The 19,398-nt window shown below is 44.3% G+C and overlaps 1 protein-coding gene across 3 annotated transcripts in view; it reads left to right on the forward strand.

Annotated features, from left to right (window-relative positions):
• The first annotated feature begins 1,838 nt into the window (after window positions 1–1,838).
• Window positions 1,839–19,398, forward strand: part of LOC115126521 (SH3 domain and tetratricopeptide repeat-containing protein 2-like) — a 78,532-nt gene continuing 60,972 nt past the window's right edge. For 2 of the 3 annotated variants that reach the window (XM_065019876.1, XM_065019877.1), the window contains exon 1: window positions 1,841–2,201. In XM_065019876.1, coding sequence (XP_064875948.1) covers window positions 2,159–2,201 — 43 coding nt within the window. In that variant the 5' untranslated portion in view covers window positions 1,841–2,158. Of the gene's footprint in view, window positions 2,202–18,049; window positions 18,209–19,398 lie in introns of all 3 variants that reach the window. The other variant, XM_065019878.1, reaches the window with a different exon arrangement.

The raw sequence follows: 19,398 nt of genomic DNA on the forward strand, positions 1-19,398 counted from the left end.
CTACCCTACACACAGACACTGACACTTACCTACCCTACCCTACACACAGATACAGACACTGTTACCTACCCTACACACAGATACAGACACTGTTACCTACCCTACCCTACACACAGATCCAGACACTGTTACCTACCCTACCCTACACACAGACACATACACTGTTACCTACCCTACCCTACACACAGATACAGACACTGTTACCCACCCTACCCTACACACAGACACAGACACAGACACAGAGTGGCCTGTATAGATTATCCTGAATTCTGTGGTCACATGTTTGGTGTGTTATTCTTTCTCATGGTGACTTTGTCAAGGCTCCCTGGGGCCAGGGATACACAATCAGGTCCAGAGTTTATATTTAACCAAGCAAGCAGGGGGGAAACACAGAGAAACACAGTCACTCACACACAACCAAGAATACACAGTGGGTTTATAAAAACCCAGATAGTGAAAGAGTAAATGGTTAAGAAAGAGAGAGCGAGAGAGAGAGGAGAGTAGAGAGAAGAGAGAGAGAGAGAGAGAGAGAGAGAGAGAGAGAGAGAGAGAGAGAGAGAGAGAGAGACACCTTTGGAATGTGGCCTCATGACCTACACCAAGGCGCGACCAAGTTTTACTGGCTCAGTTCTGTTATAGGTCCCAAATGGCACCCTATTCCCTTTATAGTGCACTATTTTTACCAGGGCCCACAGGGAATAGGGTGTCATGCTTTTATGCTCTCTGTGACTAACATGTCAAACCTGACTGGTTGGATCAATGGCAGGAATGAGGAAGTGTCTGTAAATGTTGTTTGCTGTACCCACATTCATATATGTTTATGGCAACTTGGAAAGGAAAATATTGTTTGTGTATACAAGTACCTGTTGTAGCTATTGACCTGTAACACACTATCAACACTTTAGAGGAGTTCAGAAGAGGGTGAGGGATATTCTGGAAAAACAGCGAGTAAGAGAGAAAGGGGAGACAGAGAGAGAGAGGAGGGAGGGAAAGAGGGAGAAAAAGAGAGAGAGAAAGAGAGAAAGAGAGAAAGAATGCGAGAAAGAGAGAAAGGGAAGACAGAGAGAGAGAGGAGGGAGGGAAAGAAAGAGAGAAAAAGAGAGAGAGAGAGAGAGAAAGAGAGAGAGAGGAGGGAGGGAAAGAAAGAAAGAGAAAAAGAGAGAGAGAGAGAGAGAGAGAGAGAGAGAGAGAGGAGGGAGGGAGGGAGGGAAAGAAAGAGAAAAAGAGAGAGAGAGAGAGAGAAAGAAAGAGAGAGAGAGAGCGAGAGAGACAGAGAGAGTTAAAACACTGTATAATATGACATATAATATAATATGACATTTGGATTGTCTTTATTGTTTTGAAACTTCTGTATGTGTAATGTTTACTGTTAATTTTTATTGTTTATTTCACTTTATATATTCACTTTATATATTATCTACCTCACTTGCTTTGGCAATGTTAACACATGTTTCCCATGCCAATAAGGCCCTTGAATTGAATTTAATTGACAGGGAGAGAGAAGTGAAACAGCAGAGAAAGAGAGAGGTGCCCCGTCCCATGGTCATCAACAGAGTTGTGGACTCGAGACAGAAATTTGATGACTTCAGACTCAACTTGATATAAAATAACTTGAGACTTGACTTGGACTTGGTACCTTAAGACTTTGTCTTGAGACTGATAACTTAAAATTATGTGTTCAGGTTTTGTAACGTTTTGTGGCACAGAGTCTCGGGTTGAGTACTCTCCATGCAGCCAGAGACATCATGTGTTGACTCATGACTAGTTAACACAGCCACAATGTTAGAGTGATGGCTGAACTCTACCCATATCTACAATCTCTCTTTTTTACATGTATTTTTGGAGCTTTTTTGCTATCTAGTGGAAACCCTGTCCCATAGAAGTTAGTGGAGGGGGAGGAGTTTCAGTACTTCCTCAGTTGTCGGAGTTATGCTGCCCCTGACAGACATTATCTTCTCACAAACGCACTCTCTTCTCACACACTGTCACACACTCTCACGGCTGTATTCATTACTGTCTGTTGCTCTTTCAAAACACAGGAACAGGGACAGGAGCAGAATGACTGGGCTTTAGCCTGGTGGAGGGGAGTAACTGGGGGTAAACAGACTGAGGACACACTGGGACTACTGGACTGGACTACCGTACCACTTCCACCCTCATGACGAATGAAGTGACAGGAGAGAACAGACAGCAGGACAGAGGTGAGACACACCCTCTTCTCTCTAACTATCTGTATTCATTGAGTATGTTTGAGTCCCATTTTGTCTGGAACTTATGCTGTGTGTGTTAGTGCTATTCTCTCTCTCTCTCTCTCTCTCTCTCAATTAAATTAGCTGTATCGGCATGATGTATCAGTCTCTCTCTCTATATATATATATATATATATATATAGAGGCAATAAAAGAGATCAATGGATAATGTGTGATCGTTAGACTATGATATGCAGTAGAGAAGTGTGTGTGTTTTTCTGTGTTAGCCACTCTACTACAGTGAGGGAATCTCCCAACAGTAGTTTAGCCACACAGGCGTGTGTTGTACTAGGCGGTTAGGCTAAACTTAGAGCCCCCTGTCTGTCTCATGTTACCCCTGTACCTCACTGACATCCATTTCACACACACTTACCCCACAGCCATACAGTTTCCTTATTTCCTGTGGCTACTTTGAATAATCTCACTTTCTTTTGATTACTACATGATTCCATGTGTGTTATTTTATCATGTTGATATCTTCACTATTATTCTACTTTTGACTGGTACAGTAGGCTACATTAGAATCAGATGACTGATTTGTTCCATTAATATAACCAGTATGATCCAGTCTGTGATATGATGATGATGAAGATATTGATATATATTCTCTGTTAGACTGTTGCCCATGTCATTTCCACATGTTTGGCTCTTCTGATTGGATTTTTGATAGGGCTTCTGATAGGATTTTTGATAGGGCTTCTGATAGGGCTTCTGATTGGATTTTTGATAGGGCTTCTGATTGGATTTTTGATAGGGCTTCTGATAGGGGTTCTGATTGGATTTTTGATAGGGCTTCTGATAGGGCTTCTGATTGGATTTTTGATAGGGATTTTTGATAGGGCTTCTGATTGGATTTTTGATTGGGCTTCTGATAGGGCTTCTGATTGGATTTTTGATAGGGCTTCTGATAGGGCTTCTGATAGGATTTTTGATAGGGCTTCTGATAGGGCTTCTGATTGGATTTTTGATTGGGCTTCTGATAGGGCTTCTGATTGGATTTTTGATAGGGCTTCTGTTAGGATTTTTGATAGGGCTTCTGATAGGATTTTTGATAGGGCTTCTGATAGGGCTTCTGATATGGCTTCTGATATGAATTTTGATAGGGCTTCTGATAGGGCTTCTGATAGGGTTTTTGACCATATTGGGCTCTGGTCAAAAGTAGTGAACTAAATAGGGAATAGGGTTCCACTTGGGACTCATTCTGCTCTGTTAGATTTATCTGTAATGTGTCTGTCAGTGTCTGGAAACAGTGCTGTTTCTCTTCTAAGAGGTTCTGACCCGACACGCCTTCAGGCTGTTTACAGCTGTCTGACACACAATAATCACTCCCATTCAATCAGGACACTGGGTTTCATCCCAAGTGGTACCTTATTCCCTATGAAGTGCACTTCTTTTGACCAAGGCCCATAAGGCTGTGGTGAAACGTAGTGCACTACAGAGGGATATAGGTTGCCATTTGGGACACAGCCGTGGACCAGTGTAGTTTCTAGAGAAGTACCATCCTCATCCTCCTTTTCTTCACTTTAACATGAACAAAAAATGGATGACAGAGAGACGGAGAGAGAAGTGGAAAGGAGGCCATTTGAGTTGGGTTTATAATGCATGTTTCTGTTAAAATAGAAAGCCTCAAAACATACTAGTGTGCTGTTGGAGCTAGGAACACAAGCATTTTGCTACACCCGCAATAACATCTGCTAAATATGTGTATGTGACCAATATCATTTGATTTGAACACCTGATTGTCTACTGAAACCATGAGAAGTAGCTCACCTAAGTTAAGATCTGTTTGAATGTGAACGCAATGTGTGTCACGTTCTGTCCTTAGTTCTTTTATTATGTCTTTGTTTTAGTATGGTCAGGGCGTGAGTTGAGTGCGTTGTCTATGTTCCTTTTTCTATGTTTTGGGATTTCTGTGTTTGGCCTGGTTTGGTTCTCAATCAGAGGCAGCTGTTTATCGTTGTCCCTGATTGAGAACCATATTTAGGTAGCCTGTTGTCTATTGTGTTTTGTGGGTGGTTATTTTCCGTGTTTGTGCCACACGGGACTGTTTTGTTTGTTTCATGTTGTTATTTTATATTTGTGTAGTTTTCCGTTTGTCTTATTAAAATGGACACATACCACGTTGCAAATTGGTCCGACCTCTCTTACTCTTCTTCAGAGGAAGACGACGAACGTTACAATGTGTTTTGATAGATACAGTAGAATGTGTTTTAGAACAGCATGAAAGTACTCTGAAACACTACTGTGGCAGACATTTCAATGAATCTCAAGGTACACTCTGGTAATACGGGTGATTTTAACAGAGAGTTGTGAAAACACCTTTCTGGGGTTTCAGAAACTGTAAAAGTCAGCATCAAATTACAATAATATTTTGATACATTCATTTCAAGTGACACATTTTATAAATGTATTGAGATGAATAGACAGAGCTGTCATATTTGTCCAACTACTTTCCCTAGGATAGGCAATATCACTCATTACTACCACTCATTACATAGCACTCACTATTACTACTCATTACTACCACTCATTACATAGCACTCACTATTACTACTCATTACTACCACTCATTACATAGCACTCACTATGACTACTCATTACTACCACTCATTACATAGCACTCACTATGACTACTCATTACTACCACTCATTACATAGCACTCACTATTACTACTCATTACTACCACTCATTACATAGCACTCACTATGACTACTCATTACATAGCACTCACTATTACTACTCATTACTACCACTCATTACATAGCACTCACTATTACTACTGATTACTACCACTCATTACATAGCCCTCACTATTACTACTCATTACTACCACTCATTACATAGCACTCACTATTACTACTCATTACATAGCCCTCACTATTACTACTCATTACTACCACTCATTACATAGCACTCACTATTACTACTCATTACTACCACTCATTACATAGCACTCACTATTACTACTCATTACTACCACTCATTACATAGCACTCACTATTACTACTCATTACATAGCACTCACTATTACTACTCATTACTACCACTCATTACATAGCACTCACTATTACTACTCATTACTACCACTCATTACATAGCACTCGCTATTACTACTCATTACATAGCACTCACTATTACTACTCATTACTACCACTCATTACATAGCACTCACTATTACTACTCATTACTACCACTCATTACATAGCACTCACTAGTACTACTCAATACTACAACAGTTGCCAGGCTCATTGTGAGAGTATAAATGATGTTACATTCAAAATGTTTAGGGTTATGTAACATGTACAAAGCAGAGACAACATGTCCCAACTAATAGCAGAGACAACATGTCCCAACTAATAGCAGAGACAACATGTCCAACTAATAGCAGAGACAACATGTCCCAACTAATAGCAGAGACAACATGTCCAACTATTAGCAGAAACAACATGTCCCAACTAATAGCAGAGACAACATGTCCCAACTTATAGCAGAGACAACATGTCCCAACTAATAGCAGAGACAACATGTCCCAACTAATAGCAGAGACAACATGTCCAACTAATAGCAGAGACAACATGTCCCAACTAATAGCAGAGACAACATGTCCAACTAATAGCAGAGACAACATGTCCAACTAATAGCAGAGACAACATGTCCCAACTAATAGCAGAGACAATATGTCCAACTGATAGCAGAGACAACATGTCCCAACTTATAGCAGTAACAACATGTCCCAACTTATTGCAGAGACAACATGTCCCAACTTATAGCAGAGTCAACATGTCCCAACTAATAGCAGAGACAACTTGTCCCAACTGATAGCAAAGACAACATGTCCAACTGATAGCAAAGACAACATGTCCCAACTGATAGCAGAGACAACATGTCCCAACTGATAGCAGAGAGAACATGTCCCAACTGATAGCAAAGACAACATGTCCAACTGATAGCAAAGACAACATATCCCAACTGATAGTAAAGACAACATGTCCAATTTATAGCAGAGTTCAACATGTCCCAACTTATAACTGAGACAACATGTCCCAACTTATAGCAGAAATAGCATGTCCAATTTACAGCAGAGACAACATGTCCAACTTATAACTGAGACAACATGTCCAACTTATAACTGAGACAACATGTCCAATTTATAGCAGAGGCAAAATGTCCAATCTATAGCAGAGATAGCATGTCCAATTTATAGCAGAGACAACATGTCCAATTTATAGCAGAGATAGCATGTCCAATTTATAGCAGAGACAACATGTCCAATCTATAGCAGAGATAGCATGTCCAATTTATAGCAGAGATAGCATGTCCAAACTGATAGCAGAGACAACTTGTCCCAACTGATAGCAAAGACAACATGTCCAACTGATAGCAAAGACAACATGTCCCAACTTATAGCAGAGACAACATGTCCCAACTGATAGTAAAGACAACATGTCCAACTGATAGCAAAGACAACACATCCCAACTGATAGTAAAGACAACATGTCCAATTTATAGCAGAGTTCAACATGTCCCAACTTATAACTGAGACAACATGTCCCAACTTATAGCAGAAATAGCATGTCCAATTTACAGCAGAGACAACATGTCCAACTTATAACTGAGACAACATGTCCAATTTATAGCAGAGGCAAAATGTCCAATCTATAGCAGAGATAGCATGTCCAATCTATAGCAGAGACAACATGTCCAATTTATAGCAGAGATAGCATGTCCAATTTATAGCAGAGACAACATTTCCAATCTATAGCAGCGATAGCATGTCCAATCTATAGCAGAGATAGCATGTCCAATTTATAGCAGAGATAGCATGTCCAATTTATAGCAGAGACAACATGTTTAATCTATAGCAGAGATAGCATGTCCAATCTATAGCAGAGACAACATGTCCAATTTATAGCAGAGATAGCATGTCCAATTTATAGCAGAGACAACATGTCCAATCTATAGCAGAAATAGCATGTCCAATTTACAGCAGAGACAACATGTCCAACTTATAACTGAGACAACATGTCCAATTTATAGCAGAGGCAAAATGTCCAATCTATAGCAGAGATAGCATGTCCAATCTATAGCAGAGACAACATGTCCAATTTATAGCAGAGACATGTCCAATCTATAGCAGCGATAGCATGTCCAATCTATAGCAGAGATAGCATGTCCAATTTATAGCAGAGATAGCATGTCCAATTTATAGCAGAGACATGTTTAATCTATAGCAGAGATAGCATGTCCAATCTATAGCAGAGACATGTCCAATCTATAGCAGAGATAGCATGTCCAATTTATAGCAGAGGCAACATGTCCAATCTATAGCAGAGATAGCATGTCCAATTTATAGCAGAGACAACATGTCCAATTTATAGCAGAGATAGCATGTCCAATTTATAGCAGAGACAACATGTCCAATCTATAGCAGAGATAGCATGTCCAATTTATAGCAGAGGCAACACGTACAGCATATAGCTGTTGTGTGTGTGACAACATGGATTTGTACCTGGGTCAGCCAGTCTTCAGTCTTAACTGTTTTGTTGAACCACTCTTGTTACACTGAGCACATGGTGCCCTATTCAGACTTGAGATATACAGACTTAACATAGACTTGAGTCAATAAAATATGAACATTCTTTGACATAAGTCCATGTTAAGTCAACTGGTCTCAAGTCTGAATAGGAATTCCAGCTTTTTCTGTGTGGAATTCCACCATTATATCTTCAATGCTTTATTTACACGGATTAGAAACATGAGGACACAGAGAAGGAGTGAAAGTGGGACAAGCTGAAATTTAAACCCCTGACTTGTGGGACATTAAGACAGCAAATTAGTTTGGAATGTTACACACTCAACCATATCTCCACGTGCAGAACTTGTGAATCCCATTTGTCCGAAGACAACCGTTTAGATTAAATACCAAAAGTGAACTTTAAAAATGGTGCTGCCGTACTGGGCGTTCGTGGCTGACTGCCCTATAGATCACTGTGGTCAAGTGTAAAAACAGGAGCGTTTGTGGGCGCCTCCCCTCTATATTGGTCCTTCATGAACTCAGACAGGTGAGACAGAAAAGGAATTCACTTAACAAGAACATGTGTTTTTTTTGCAGTGGTGTAAAGTACTTTAAAGTACTACTTGAGTTGATTTTGGTGTATCTGTACTTTACTATATATATTTTTGACAACTTTTACTTTACTACATTCCTAAAGAAAATATTGTGCTTTTTACTCCATACGCTGTCCCTGAAAACCCAAAGTACTCAATACATTTTGAATGCTTAGCCGAACAAGAAAATTGTCAAATTCACGCACTTATCAGGAGAAGACGTGGTCATCCCTACTGCCTCTGGCTTGGCGGACTCACTAAACACAAGTGTTGGACTTGTCCCCTGGCTATCCGTAAATAAAACAAGAACGTGGTGCCGTCCGCTTTGCTTAATATAAGGAATTTGAAATTATTTATACTTTTGATACATAAGTATATTTTAGAACCAAATACTTAGATATATTTAAAACAAAATACTTTTAGACTTTTACTCAAGTAGTATTTTGCTGGGTGACTTCTACTTTTACTTGAGTAACTTTCTATTAAGGTATCTATACTTTTACACAAGTATGACAATTGGCTACTTCTTCCACCACTGGTTTTGTGTAGAATTTCAGCCGCTAATGGCTGCTATGCTAATAGTCCAAGGCAATCATTCATTGATCAGTTTTCTTTTTGCTATATGTAGTTTTGCATTTGTTTTTTAAATGCAAATTAGGGCCTGCTTTTTAGTTAATACTGCTGGCTTGAGTTTAACAGAGCAGGGAATAAACAACAAGAGCAGGGAATAAACAACAAGAGCAGGGAATAAACAACAAGAGCAGGGAATAAACAATAAGAGCAGGTGTCACGCATAGGTGTAATAGGTGGCAGGGAAGTCAGGCGCAGGAGAGTCAAATGGAGTTTAAATATGGAATCTTTTAATAAAGTTCCATGAGTATGCTCCATAACAATAAATGTACAAACAAACAAAACATGGGTACGAAGACCCGACGCGCACCTATACAAACAAGCACACTACACAGACAACAAATCAATCTCTGACAAAGACATGAGGGGAAACAGAGGGTTAAATACACAACAGGTAATGAATGGGATTGAAAACAGGTGTGTAGGAAGACAAGACAAAACCAATGGAAAATGAAAAAAGGATCAATGATGGCTAGAAGACCGGTGACGTCGAACGCAGAGCACCGCCCGAACAAGGAGAGGCAACGACTTCGGCAGAAGTCGTGACAGTACCCCCCCCCCTAACGCACGGCTCCAGCTGCGCGTCGACACCGGCCTCGGGGACGACCCGGAGGGCGATCCGGATGGAGACGGTGGAATTCTGATAACATGGAAGGATCTAACACGTCCTCCACCGGAACCCAGCATCTCTCCTCCGGCCCGTACCCCTCCCAGTCCACGAGGTACTGAAGGCCCCTCGCCCGACGTCTCGAATCCAAAATGGATCGAACAGAGTACGCCGGAACCCCCTCGATGTCTAGAGGAGGCGGAGGAACATCACGCACTTCAGCCTCCTGGAGCGGGCCAGCCACCATCGGCCTGAGGAGAGACATGGAACGAGGGATTAATACGGTAATGAGTGGGTAGTTGTAACCTATAACATACCTCGTTCACTCTCCTCAGGACTTTAAACGCCCCCACAAACCGCGGACCCAGCTTCCGGCAGAGCAGGCGAAGGGGCAGGTTTCGGGTCGAGAGCCAGACCCTGTCCCCTGGTGCGAACACTGGGGCCTCACTGCGGCGACGGTCTGCACCAATTTTCTGGCGTCTTATGGCACGCTGAAGGTGGACGTGGGCTGCCTCCCCGGTTTCCTCAGCGTGCCGAAACAAATTTCCACCGCAGGGGCCTCGGTCTGGCTCTGATGCCAAGGAGCCAGAACCGGCTGATACCCTAATACACATTGAAAGGGAGTAAGGTTAGTGGAGGAGTGACGTAGCGAGTTCTGAGCCATCTCTGCCCAGGGCACGAACTTCGCCCACTCCCCCGGCCGATCCTGGCAATAAGACCGCAGAAACCTACCCACATCCTGGTTAACTCTCTCCACCTGCCCATTACTCTCGGGGTGAAAACCTGAGGTAAGACTAACCGAGATCCCCAGACGCTCCATAAACGCCTTCCAGACCCTTGATGTGAACTGGGGACCCCGATCAGACACTATATCCTCAGGCACCCCATAGTGCCGGAAAACGTGTGGAAACAGGGCCTCTGCAGTTTGTAAGGCCGTAGGGAGACCGGGCAAAGGGAGGAGACGACAGGACTTTGAAAACCGATCCACAACGACCAGGATCGTGGTGTAACCCTGTGAAGGTGGAAGATCAGTCAAAAAATCCACCGACAGGTGGCCGTTGAGGAACGGGTAGAGGTTGTAGCTTACCTCTGGGCAGGTGTCTAGGAGCCTTGCACTGGGCGCACACCGAACAGGAAGAAACATAAATCCTCACATCCTTAGCTAAAGTGGGCCACCAGTACCTTCCTTCAAGACAGCGCATCGTCCGACCTATCCCAGGATGACCAGAGGAGGGTGACGTGTGAGCCCAATATATCAATCGGTCGCGGACAGCAGACGGAACGTACAGACGACCAGCTGGACACTCAGGGGGAGAGGGCTCTGCACGTGACGCCCGCTCAATGTCCGCGTCCAGCTCCCACACTACCGGCGCCACCAGACACGAAGCTGGGAGTATGGGAGTGGGATCCATGGACCGCTCCTCTGTGTCATACAGCCGAGACAATGCGTCTGCCTTAACGTTCTGGGAGCCTGGTCTGTAAGAAAGAGTAAACACAAAACGAGTGAAAAACATGGCCCACCTTGCCTGGCGAGGATTCAATCTCTTCGCCTGCCGGATGTACTCCAGATTGCGGTGGTCAGTCCAAATGAGAAAAGGGTGTTTAGCCCCCTCAAGCCAATGCCTCCACACCTTCAAGGCTTCTACGACAGCTAACAGCTCTCGGTTCCCTACATCATAGTTTCGCTCCGCTGGGCTGAGCTTCTTCGAAAAGAAAGCACAGGGGCGAAGCTTCAGTGGCGCACCCGAACGCTGAGAGAGCACTGCTCCTATCCCAGCTTCGGATGCGTCCACCTCCACTATGAATGGCAAAGAGGGATCCGGATGAGCCAACACAGGCACCGAGGTAAACAGAGTCTTCAGGTGCTCAAAAGCCCTGTTCGCCTCAGCCGACCACTGCAAGCGCACCGGGCCCCCCTTTAGCAGTGAGGTAATGGGAGCTGCCACCTGACCAAAACCCCTGATAAACCTCAGGTAGTAATTGGAAAACCCCAAAAAACGCTGCAACTCCTTTACCGTGGTTGGAGTCGGCCAATTAAGCACGGCTGTAATGCTGTCGCTCTCCATCTCCACTCCTGAAGTGGAAATCCGATGCCCTAGGAAGGAGATGGATTGTTGGAAAAACAAGCATTTCTCAGCCTTGACATATAGATCATGCTCCAACAGGCGACCAAGCACCCTGCGCACCAGAGACACATGCTCGGCGCGTGTAGCAGAGTATATCAGAATATCATCGATATACACCACTACACCCTGCCCGTGCAGGTCCCTGAAGATCTCATCTACAAATGATTGGAAAACTGATGGAGCATTCATCAACCCATATGGCATGACCAGGTACTCATAATGACCTGAGGTAGTGTCTTCCACTCATCACCCTTCTTAATACGCACCAGATTGTACGCACTCCTGAGATCCAATTTTGTGAAAAAACGTGCCCCGTGCATTAACTCAATAACCGTATTGATCAGAGGCAGCGGGTAGCTATATTTCACTGTGATTTTATTAAGACCTCGATAATCAATGCACGGGCGTAAACCGCCATCCTTTTTCTTCACAAAAAAGAAACTCGAGGAGACGATTGAAATGGATGGCTGAATGAACCCCTGATGCAGGGATTCAGAGACATATGTCTCCATAGCCTCCGTCTCCGCTAGCGATAGGGGATACACGTGACTCTTGGGATATGCAGCGTCTACCAGGAGATCTATCGCACAATCGCCCCGTCGATGGGGTGGTAATTGATTCGCCTTCTTTTTACAGAAGGCGACAACCAAATCGGCATATTCGGGGGGAATGCGCACGGTGGAGACCTGGTCTGGACTTTCCACCGTAGTAGCACCAACGGAAACCCCTAAACACCTACCTGAGCATTCTCGCGACGACCCCGTGAGAGCCCTCTGTGGCCAAGAATCAGTGGGGTTATGACAAACTAACCAGGGTAGGCCTAGCACCACAGAATACGCAGGAGAATCAATAAGGAAAAGACTAATCCTCTCCTTGTGACCCTCCTGCGTTATCATACACAAAGGTGCAGTAACCTCCCTGATAAACCCTGACCCTAATGGCCGACTATCTAAGGCATGAATAGGGATAGGCATATCCACAGGAACAATAGGGATCCCTAAACTATGAGCTAGACTTTTATTAATGAAATTCCCAGCCGCACCTGAATCAACTAGTGCCTTATACTGGGAATGCAGTGAAAAATCAGGAAAAAAGACAGACAAACATTAGTGCAGCAGAGGGCTCTGGATGAGAATGGTGCCTACTCACCTGGGGTGACGCCAGAATGCCCTGCCTGCCCTCTCTATTCCCAGAGGAATTAACCCGGCACCGACCAGCAGTGTGCCCTCTGCGACCATGAATGGTGCTCAAGCGGGAAGCCCCTCCGGTCTCCCTGCGCACCATCCCTCCCAATTCCATAGCTTCGGGAGAGAGGGTGCGCGAGGATGGAACAACCAGACCCCGATCTAGACGTCCACGAGTAGCCAGCATGTTGTCCAACTTAATGGACATGTCCACCAGCTGGTCGAAGGTGAGGGTGGTGTCTCTACAGGCCAGCTCCCGACGGACATCCTCGCGTAGACTACATCGGTAATGGTCGATCAGGGCCCTGTCGCTCCATCCAGCACCGGCAGCCAAGGTCCTAAACTCCAAAGCAAAATCCTGTGCACTCCTCGTCTCCTGCCTCAGATGATAGAGGAGCTCACCCGCTGCTTTGCCTTCAGGTGGGTGATCGAACACTATCCGGAATTGGCGGGTGAACTCCTCAAAAATGGTCCAACGCCGCATCCTCCCTATGACACACAGCGCTGGCCCATTCCAGGGCTCTCCCGGTGAGGCATGAGACGAGGGCGTAACTCTTCTCACGGTCAGATGGTACTGGGGAGGCCGTGGCTAGATATAAGTTTAGTTTGAGGAGGAAACCCTGGCAGCAGTCAGTATCTCCATTGTATCCCGTAGGTAGGGAAAAATGGATCCTCGATTCCGGAGAGGAAAAAACGTTCACGGGAGATTCCGGTTGTGGTGGTGGTGGCGCTGGAGAAACTCCCTGTCTCTCACCGCGATCCATTTTATGGATAATGTGCTCCATGACGGAGCTGATACAGTCAAGCTCCCTCGCTTGTTCCTGAACGCGTTCCTCCAGGTCCATGGGTATAGTGTCTTCTCCTGCTGACTTCATATATTTTGGTCAGAGATTCTGTCACGCATAGGTGTAATAGGTGGCAGGGAAGTCAGGCGCAGGAGAGTCAAATGGAGTTTAAATATGGAATAGTTTAATAAAGTTCCACGAGTATGCTCCATAACAATAAATGTACAAACAAAACATGGGTACGAAGACCCGACGCGCACCTATACAAACAAGCACACTACACAGACAACAAATCAATCTCTGACAAAGACATGAGGGGAAACAGAGGGTTAAATACACAACAGGTAATGAATGGGATTGAAAACAGGTGTGTGGGAAGACAAGACAAAACCAATGGAAAATGAAAAAAGGATCAATGATGGCTAGCAGACCGGTGACGTCGAACGCCGAGCACCGCCCGAACAAGGAGAGGCAACGACTTCGGCAGAAGTCGTGACAGCAGGGAATAAACAATAAGAGCAGGGAATAAACAATAAGAGCAGGGAATAAACAATAAGAGCAGGGAATAAACAACAAGAGGAGGGAATAAACAATAAGAGCAGGGAATAAACAACAAGAGGAGGGAATAAACAATAAGAGCAGGGAATAAACAACAAGAGGAGGGAATAAACAATAAGAGCAGGGAATAAACAACAAGAGGAGGGAATAAACAATAAGAGCAGGGAATAAACAATAAGAGGAGGGAATAAACAATAAGAGCAGGGAATAAAAACAAGAGAGGGAATAAACAATAAGAGCAGGGAATAAACAATAAGAGGAGGGAATAAACAATAAGAGCAGGGAATAAACAACAAGAGGAGGGAATAAACAATAAGAGCAGGGAATAAACAATAAGAGGAGGGAATAAACAATAAGAGCAGGGAATAAACAACAAGAGGAGGGAATAAACAATAAGAGCAGGGAATAAACAATAAGAGGAGGGAATAAACAATAAGAGCAGGGAATAAACAATAAGAAGAGGAGGGAATAAACAATAAGAGCAGGGAATAAACAATAAGAGGAGGGAATAAACAATAAGAGCAGGGAATAAACAATAAGAGGAGGGGCAGAATAAACAACAAGAGGAGGGAATAAACAATAAGAGCAGGGAATAAACAATAAACAATAAGAGCAGGGAATAAACAATAAGAGGAGGGAATAAACAATAAGAGCAGGGAATAAACAATAAGAGGAGGGAATAAACAATAAGAGAATAAACAGGGAATAAACAATAAGAGCAGGGAATAAACAATAAGAATAAACAATAAGGAGGGAATAAACAATAAGAGGAGGGAATAAACAATAAGAGCAGGGAATAAACAATAAGAGCAGGGAATAAACAATAAGAGGAGGGAATAAACAATAAGAGCAGGGAATAAACAATAAGAGCAGGGAATAAACAATAAGAGCAGGGAATAAACAATAAGAGCAGGGAATAAACAATAAGAGGAGGGAATAAACAATAAGAGCAGGTAATCCCATTTAAAGCATTTGGAAAATCCAGAAGAAGGGATCTAATTCTGCTCTTAACTCAAAACACCATAATGTTTTCAAACTGTTTGACAATGCTTCCTGTTTCTGGCAAGGTGTTGCACAACTCTTGATTCAGTAGTGATACAACATGATGTTTCAATACTTACATTTTAGTCATTTAGCAGACACTCTCATCCCGAGACACTTACAGTAAGGAGTCATTTAGCATACACTCTTATCCCGAGAGACTTACAGTAAGGAGTCATTTAGCATACACTCTTATCCAGAGAGACTTACAGTAAGGTGTCATTTAGCAGACACTCTTATCCAGAGAGACTTACAGTAAGGTGTCATTTAGCAGACACTCTTATCCAGAGAGACCTAGAGTAAGGTGTCATTTAGCAGACACTCTTATCCCGAGAGACTTACAGTAAGGTGTCATTTAGCAGACACTCTTATCCCGAGAGACTTACAGTAAGGTGTCATTTAGCAGACACTCTTATCCCGAGAGACTTACAGTAAGGAGTCATTTAGCAGACACTCTTATCCCGAGAGACTTACAGTAAGGAGTCATTTAGCAGACACTCTTATCCAGAGAGACTTACAGTAAGGTGTCATTTAGCAGACACGCTTATCCAGAGAGACTTACAGTAAGGAGTCATTTAGCAGACACTCTTATCCCGAGAGACTTACAGTAAGGAGTCATTTAGCAGACACTCTTATCCCGAGAGACTTACAGTAAGGAGTCATTTAGCAGACACTCTTATCCCGAGAGACTTACAGTAAGGTGTCATTTAGCAGACACTCTTATCCCGAGAGACTTACAGTAAGGAGTCATTTAGCAGACACTCTTATCCCGAGAGACCCACAGTAAGGAGTCATTTAGCAGACACTCCTATCCCGAGAGACTTACAGTAAGGAGTCATTTAGCATACACTCTTATCCCGAGAGACTTACAGTCAGGTGTCATTTAGCAGACACTCTTATCCCGAGAGACTTACAGTAAGGAGTCATTTAGCATACACTCTTATCCCGAGAGACTTACAGTAAGGTGTCATTTAGCAGACACTCTTATCCCGAGAGACTTACAGTAAGGAGTCATTTAGCAGACACTCTTATCCAGAGAGACTTACAGTAAGGTGTCATTTAGCAGACACTTATCCAGAGACTTTAGGAGTCATTTAGAGAGACTTACAGTAAGGAGTCATTTAGCAGACACTCTTATCCCGAGAGACTTACAGTAAGGAGTCATTTAGCAGACACTCTTATCCCGAGAGACTTACAGTAAGGAGTCATTTAGCAGACACTCTTATCCCGAGAGACCCACAGTAAGGAGTCATTTAGCAGACACTCCTTATCCCGAGAGACTTACAGTAAGGAGTCATTTAGCAGACGAGAGACTTATCCCGAGAGACCCAGAGACAGTAAGGAGTCATTTAGCAGACACTCTTATCCCGAGAGACTTACAGTAAGGAGTCATTTAGCATACACTCTTATCCCGAGAGACTTACAGTAAGGTGTCATTTAGCAGACACTCTTATCCCGAGAGACTTACAGTAAGGTGTCATTTAGCAGACACTCTTATCCCGAGAGACTTACAATAAGGAGTCATTTAGCAGACACTCCTATCCAGAGAGACTTACAGTAAGGAGTCATTTAGCAGACACTCTTATCCCGAGAGACTTACAGTAAGGAGTCATTTAGCATACACTCTTATCTCGAGAGACTTACAGTAAGGTGTCATTTAGCAGACACTCTTATCCCAAGAGACTTACAGTAAGGAGTCATTTAGCAGACACTCTTATCCCGAGAGACTTACAGTAAGGAGTCATTTAGCAGACACTCCTATCCCGAGAGACTTACAGTAAGGTGTCATTTAGCAGACACTCTTATCCAGAGAGACCCACAGTAAGGTGTCATTTAGCAGACACTCTTATACAGAGAGACCTACAGTAAGGAGTCACACGCAAACACACACACACACTCAGTGACCATACACACAAACACACACACACACACACACTCAGTGACCATACACACAAACACACGCACACACACACTCAGTGACCATACACACAAACACACACTCAGTGACATACACACAAACACACACACACATACACACACACACACACACACACACAACACACACACACACACACACACTCAGTGACCATACACACAAACAAACACACTCACACACACTCAGTGACCATACACACAAACACACACACACACACTCAGTGACCATACACACAAACACACACTCAGTGACATACACACAAACACACACACACTCAGTGACCATACACACACTCTCTCTCACTGACCAGCCCACACACACATGCCATCAGAAGAGAGTGTTTTGTGTTAATAGACTGGGCAGCAGCGAGACAGAGACAGAGACAGAGAGACAGAGACAGAGAGACAGAGACAGAGACAGAGAGAGAGAGAGAGAGAGAGAGAGAGAGAGTGGGGGGCAGATGGGATTTCCAGAGAAAGAGGGGAGAGAGAATGAGAGAGATAATTGTAATAGAGAATAGACTGGGTGATAGAGATACAGGAAGAAGCTCTACAGAGATCGACAGAGCAAACATCCTACACTGGAGAGAGTGAAAGTCAGTGCTGCCTCTGAGATAAATAGACAGAGCCAGACTGCCAGACCGCCAGACTGCCAAACTGCCAGACAGTCAATCTGAAAGCCTAGTAGCTGAGAGCAGTTGGCATCATTGATTTCTAGGAGCTGTAAGCTGCCAGTACACATGGCGTGGTGCTGTTGCCCTCCTCTCCAGGCCTCCTCGTCCTCCTGCTGCTCTCCGCTCCTCAAACGCTGCCCTCTCTTCCCAGGTTGGTTCCACTTCACCCTGCCGTCTGTACCCACAGCCTGGAGCTGAGGCTAGTAGGTCACTGACATGAGAAGACAGAGAGCAGTATCTCACTCGTTCAGACAGATACTGCTGCTGTAGGTATATCTATAAGTCATGGGGAACATGCTATCCCATGAAGGTATAGTAGAGTACAGGGCATGGTGTGTCAGTGTGACCTTGTGTTAGGTGTGTGTACTGTAGTGGCAGTACTGTCAGTCACATTGTTACTAAACTGTGCAGCTTGTTGTGTTCTGTGTCTCAGTGCATGAGGCCATAGTGCTAGTAGCTGTCTTGAGATCAGGGTGGCTGGTGAGGTCATAGTGCTAGTAGCTGTCTTGAGATCAGGGTAGCTGGTGAGGTCATAGTGCTAGTAGCTGTCTTGAGATCAGGGTGGCTGGTGAGGTCATAGTGCTAATAGCTGTCTTGAGATCAGGGTGGCTGGTGAGGTCATAGTGCTAGTAGCTGTCTATAGAGATCAGGGTGGCTGGTGAGGTCATAGTGCTAGTAGCTGTCTTGAGATCAGGGTGGCTGGTGAGGTCATAGTGCTAGTAGCTGTCTTGAGATCAGGGTGGCTGGTGAGGTCATAGTGCTAGTAGTGCTAGTAGCTGTCTATAGAGATCAGGGTGGCTGGTGAGGCCATAGTGCTAGTAGCGCTAGTAGCTGTCTTGAGATCAGGGTGGCTGGTGAGGCCATAGTGCTAGTAGCGCTAGTAGCTGTCTTGAGATCAGGGTGGCTGGTGAGGTCATAGTGCTGGTAGCGCTAGTAGCTGTCTTGAGATCAGGGTGGCTGGTGAGGTCATAGTGCTAGTAGTGCTAGTAGCTGTCTTGAGATCAGGGTGGCTGGTGAGGTCATAGTGCTAGTAGTGCTAGTAGCTGTCTTGAGATCAGGGTGGCTGGTGAGGCCATAGTGCTAGTAGCTGTCTTGAGATCAGGGTGGCTGGTGAGGCCATAGTGCTAGTAGCTGTCTTGAGATCAGGGTGGCTGGTGAGGTCATAGTGCTAGTAGTGCTAGTAGCTGTCTATAGAGATCAGGGTGGCTGGTGAGGTCATGGTGCTAGTAGCTGTCTTGAGATCAGGGTGGCTGGTGAGGTCATAGTGCTAGTAGCGCTAGTAGCTGTCTTGAGATCAGGGTGGCTGGTGAGGTCATAGTGCTAGTAGCTGTCTACAGAGATCAGGGTGGCTGGTGAGGTCATAGTGCTAGTAGCTGTCTTGAGATCAGGGTAGCTGGTGAGGTCATAGTGCTAGTAGCTGTCTATAGAGATCAGGGTAGCTGGTGAGGTCATAGTGCTAGTAGCTGTCTATAGAGATCAGGGTGGCTGGTGAGGTCATAG

This window comes from Oncorhynchus nerka, linkage group LG6 (genome assembly GCF_034236695.1).
Source record: "Oncorhynchus nerka isolate Pitt River linkage group LG6, Oner_Uvic_2.0, whole genome shotgun sequence".
In the NCBI taxonomy this organism is placed as follows: Eukaryota; Metazoa; Chordata; class Actinopteri; order Salmoniformes; family Salmonidae; genus Oncorhynchus; species Oncorhynchus nerka.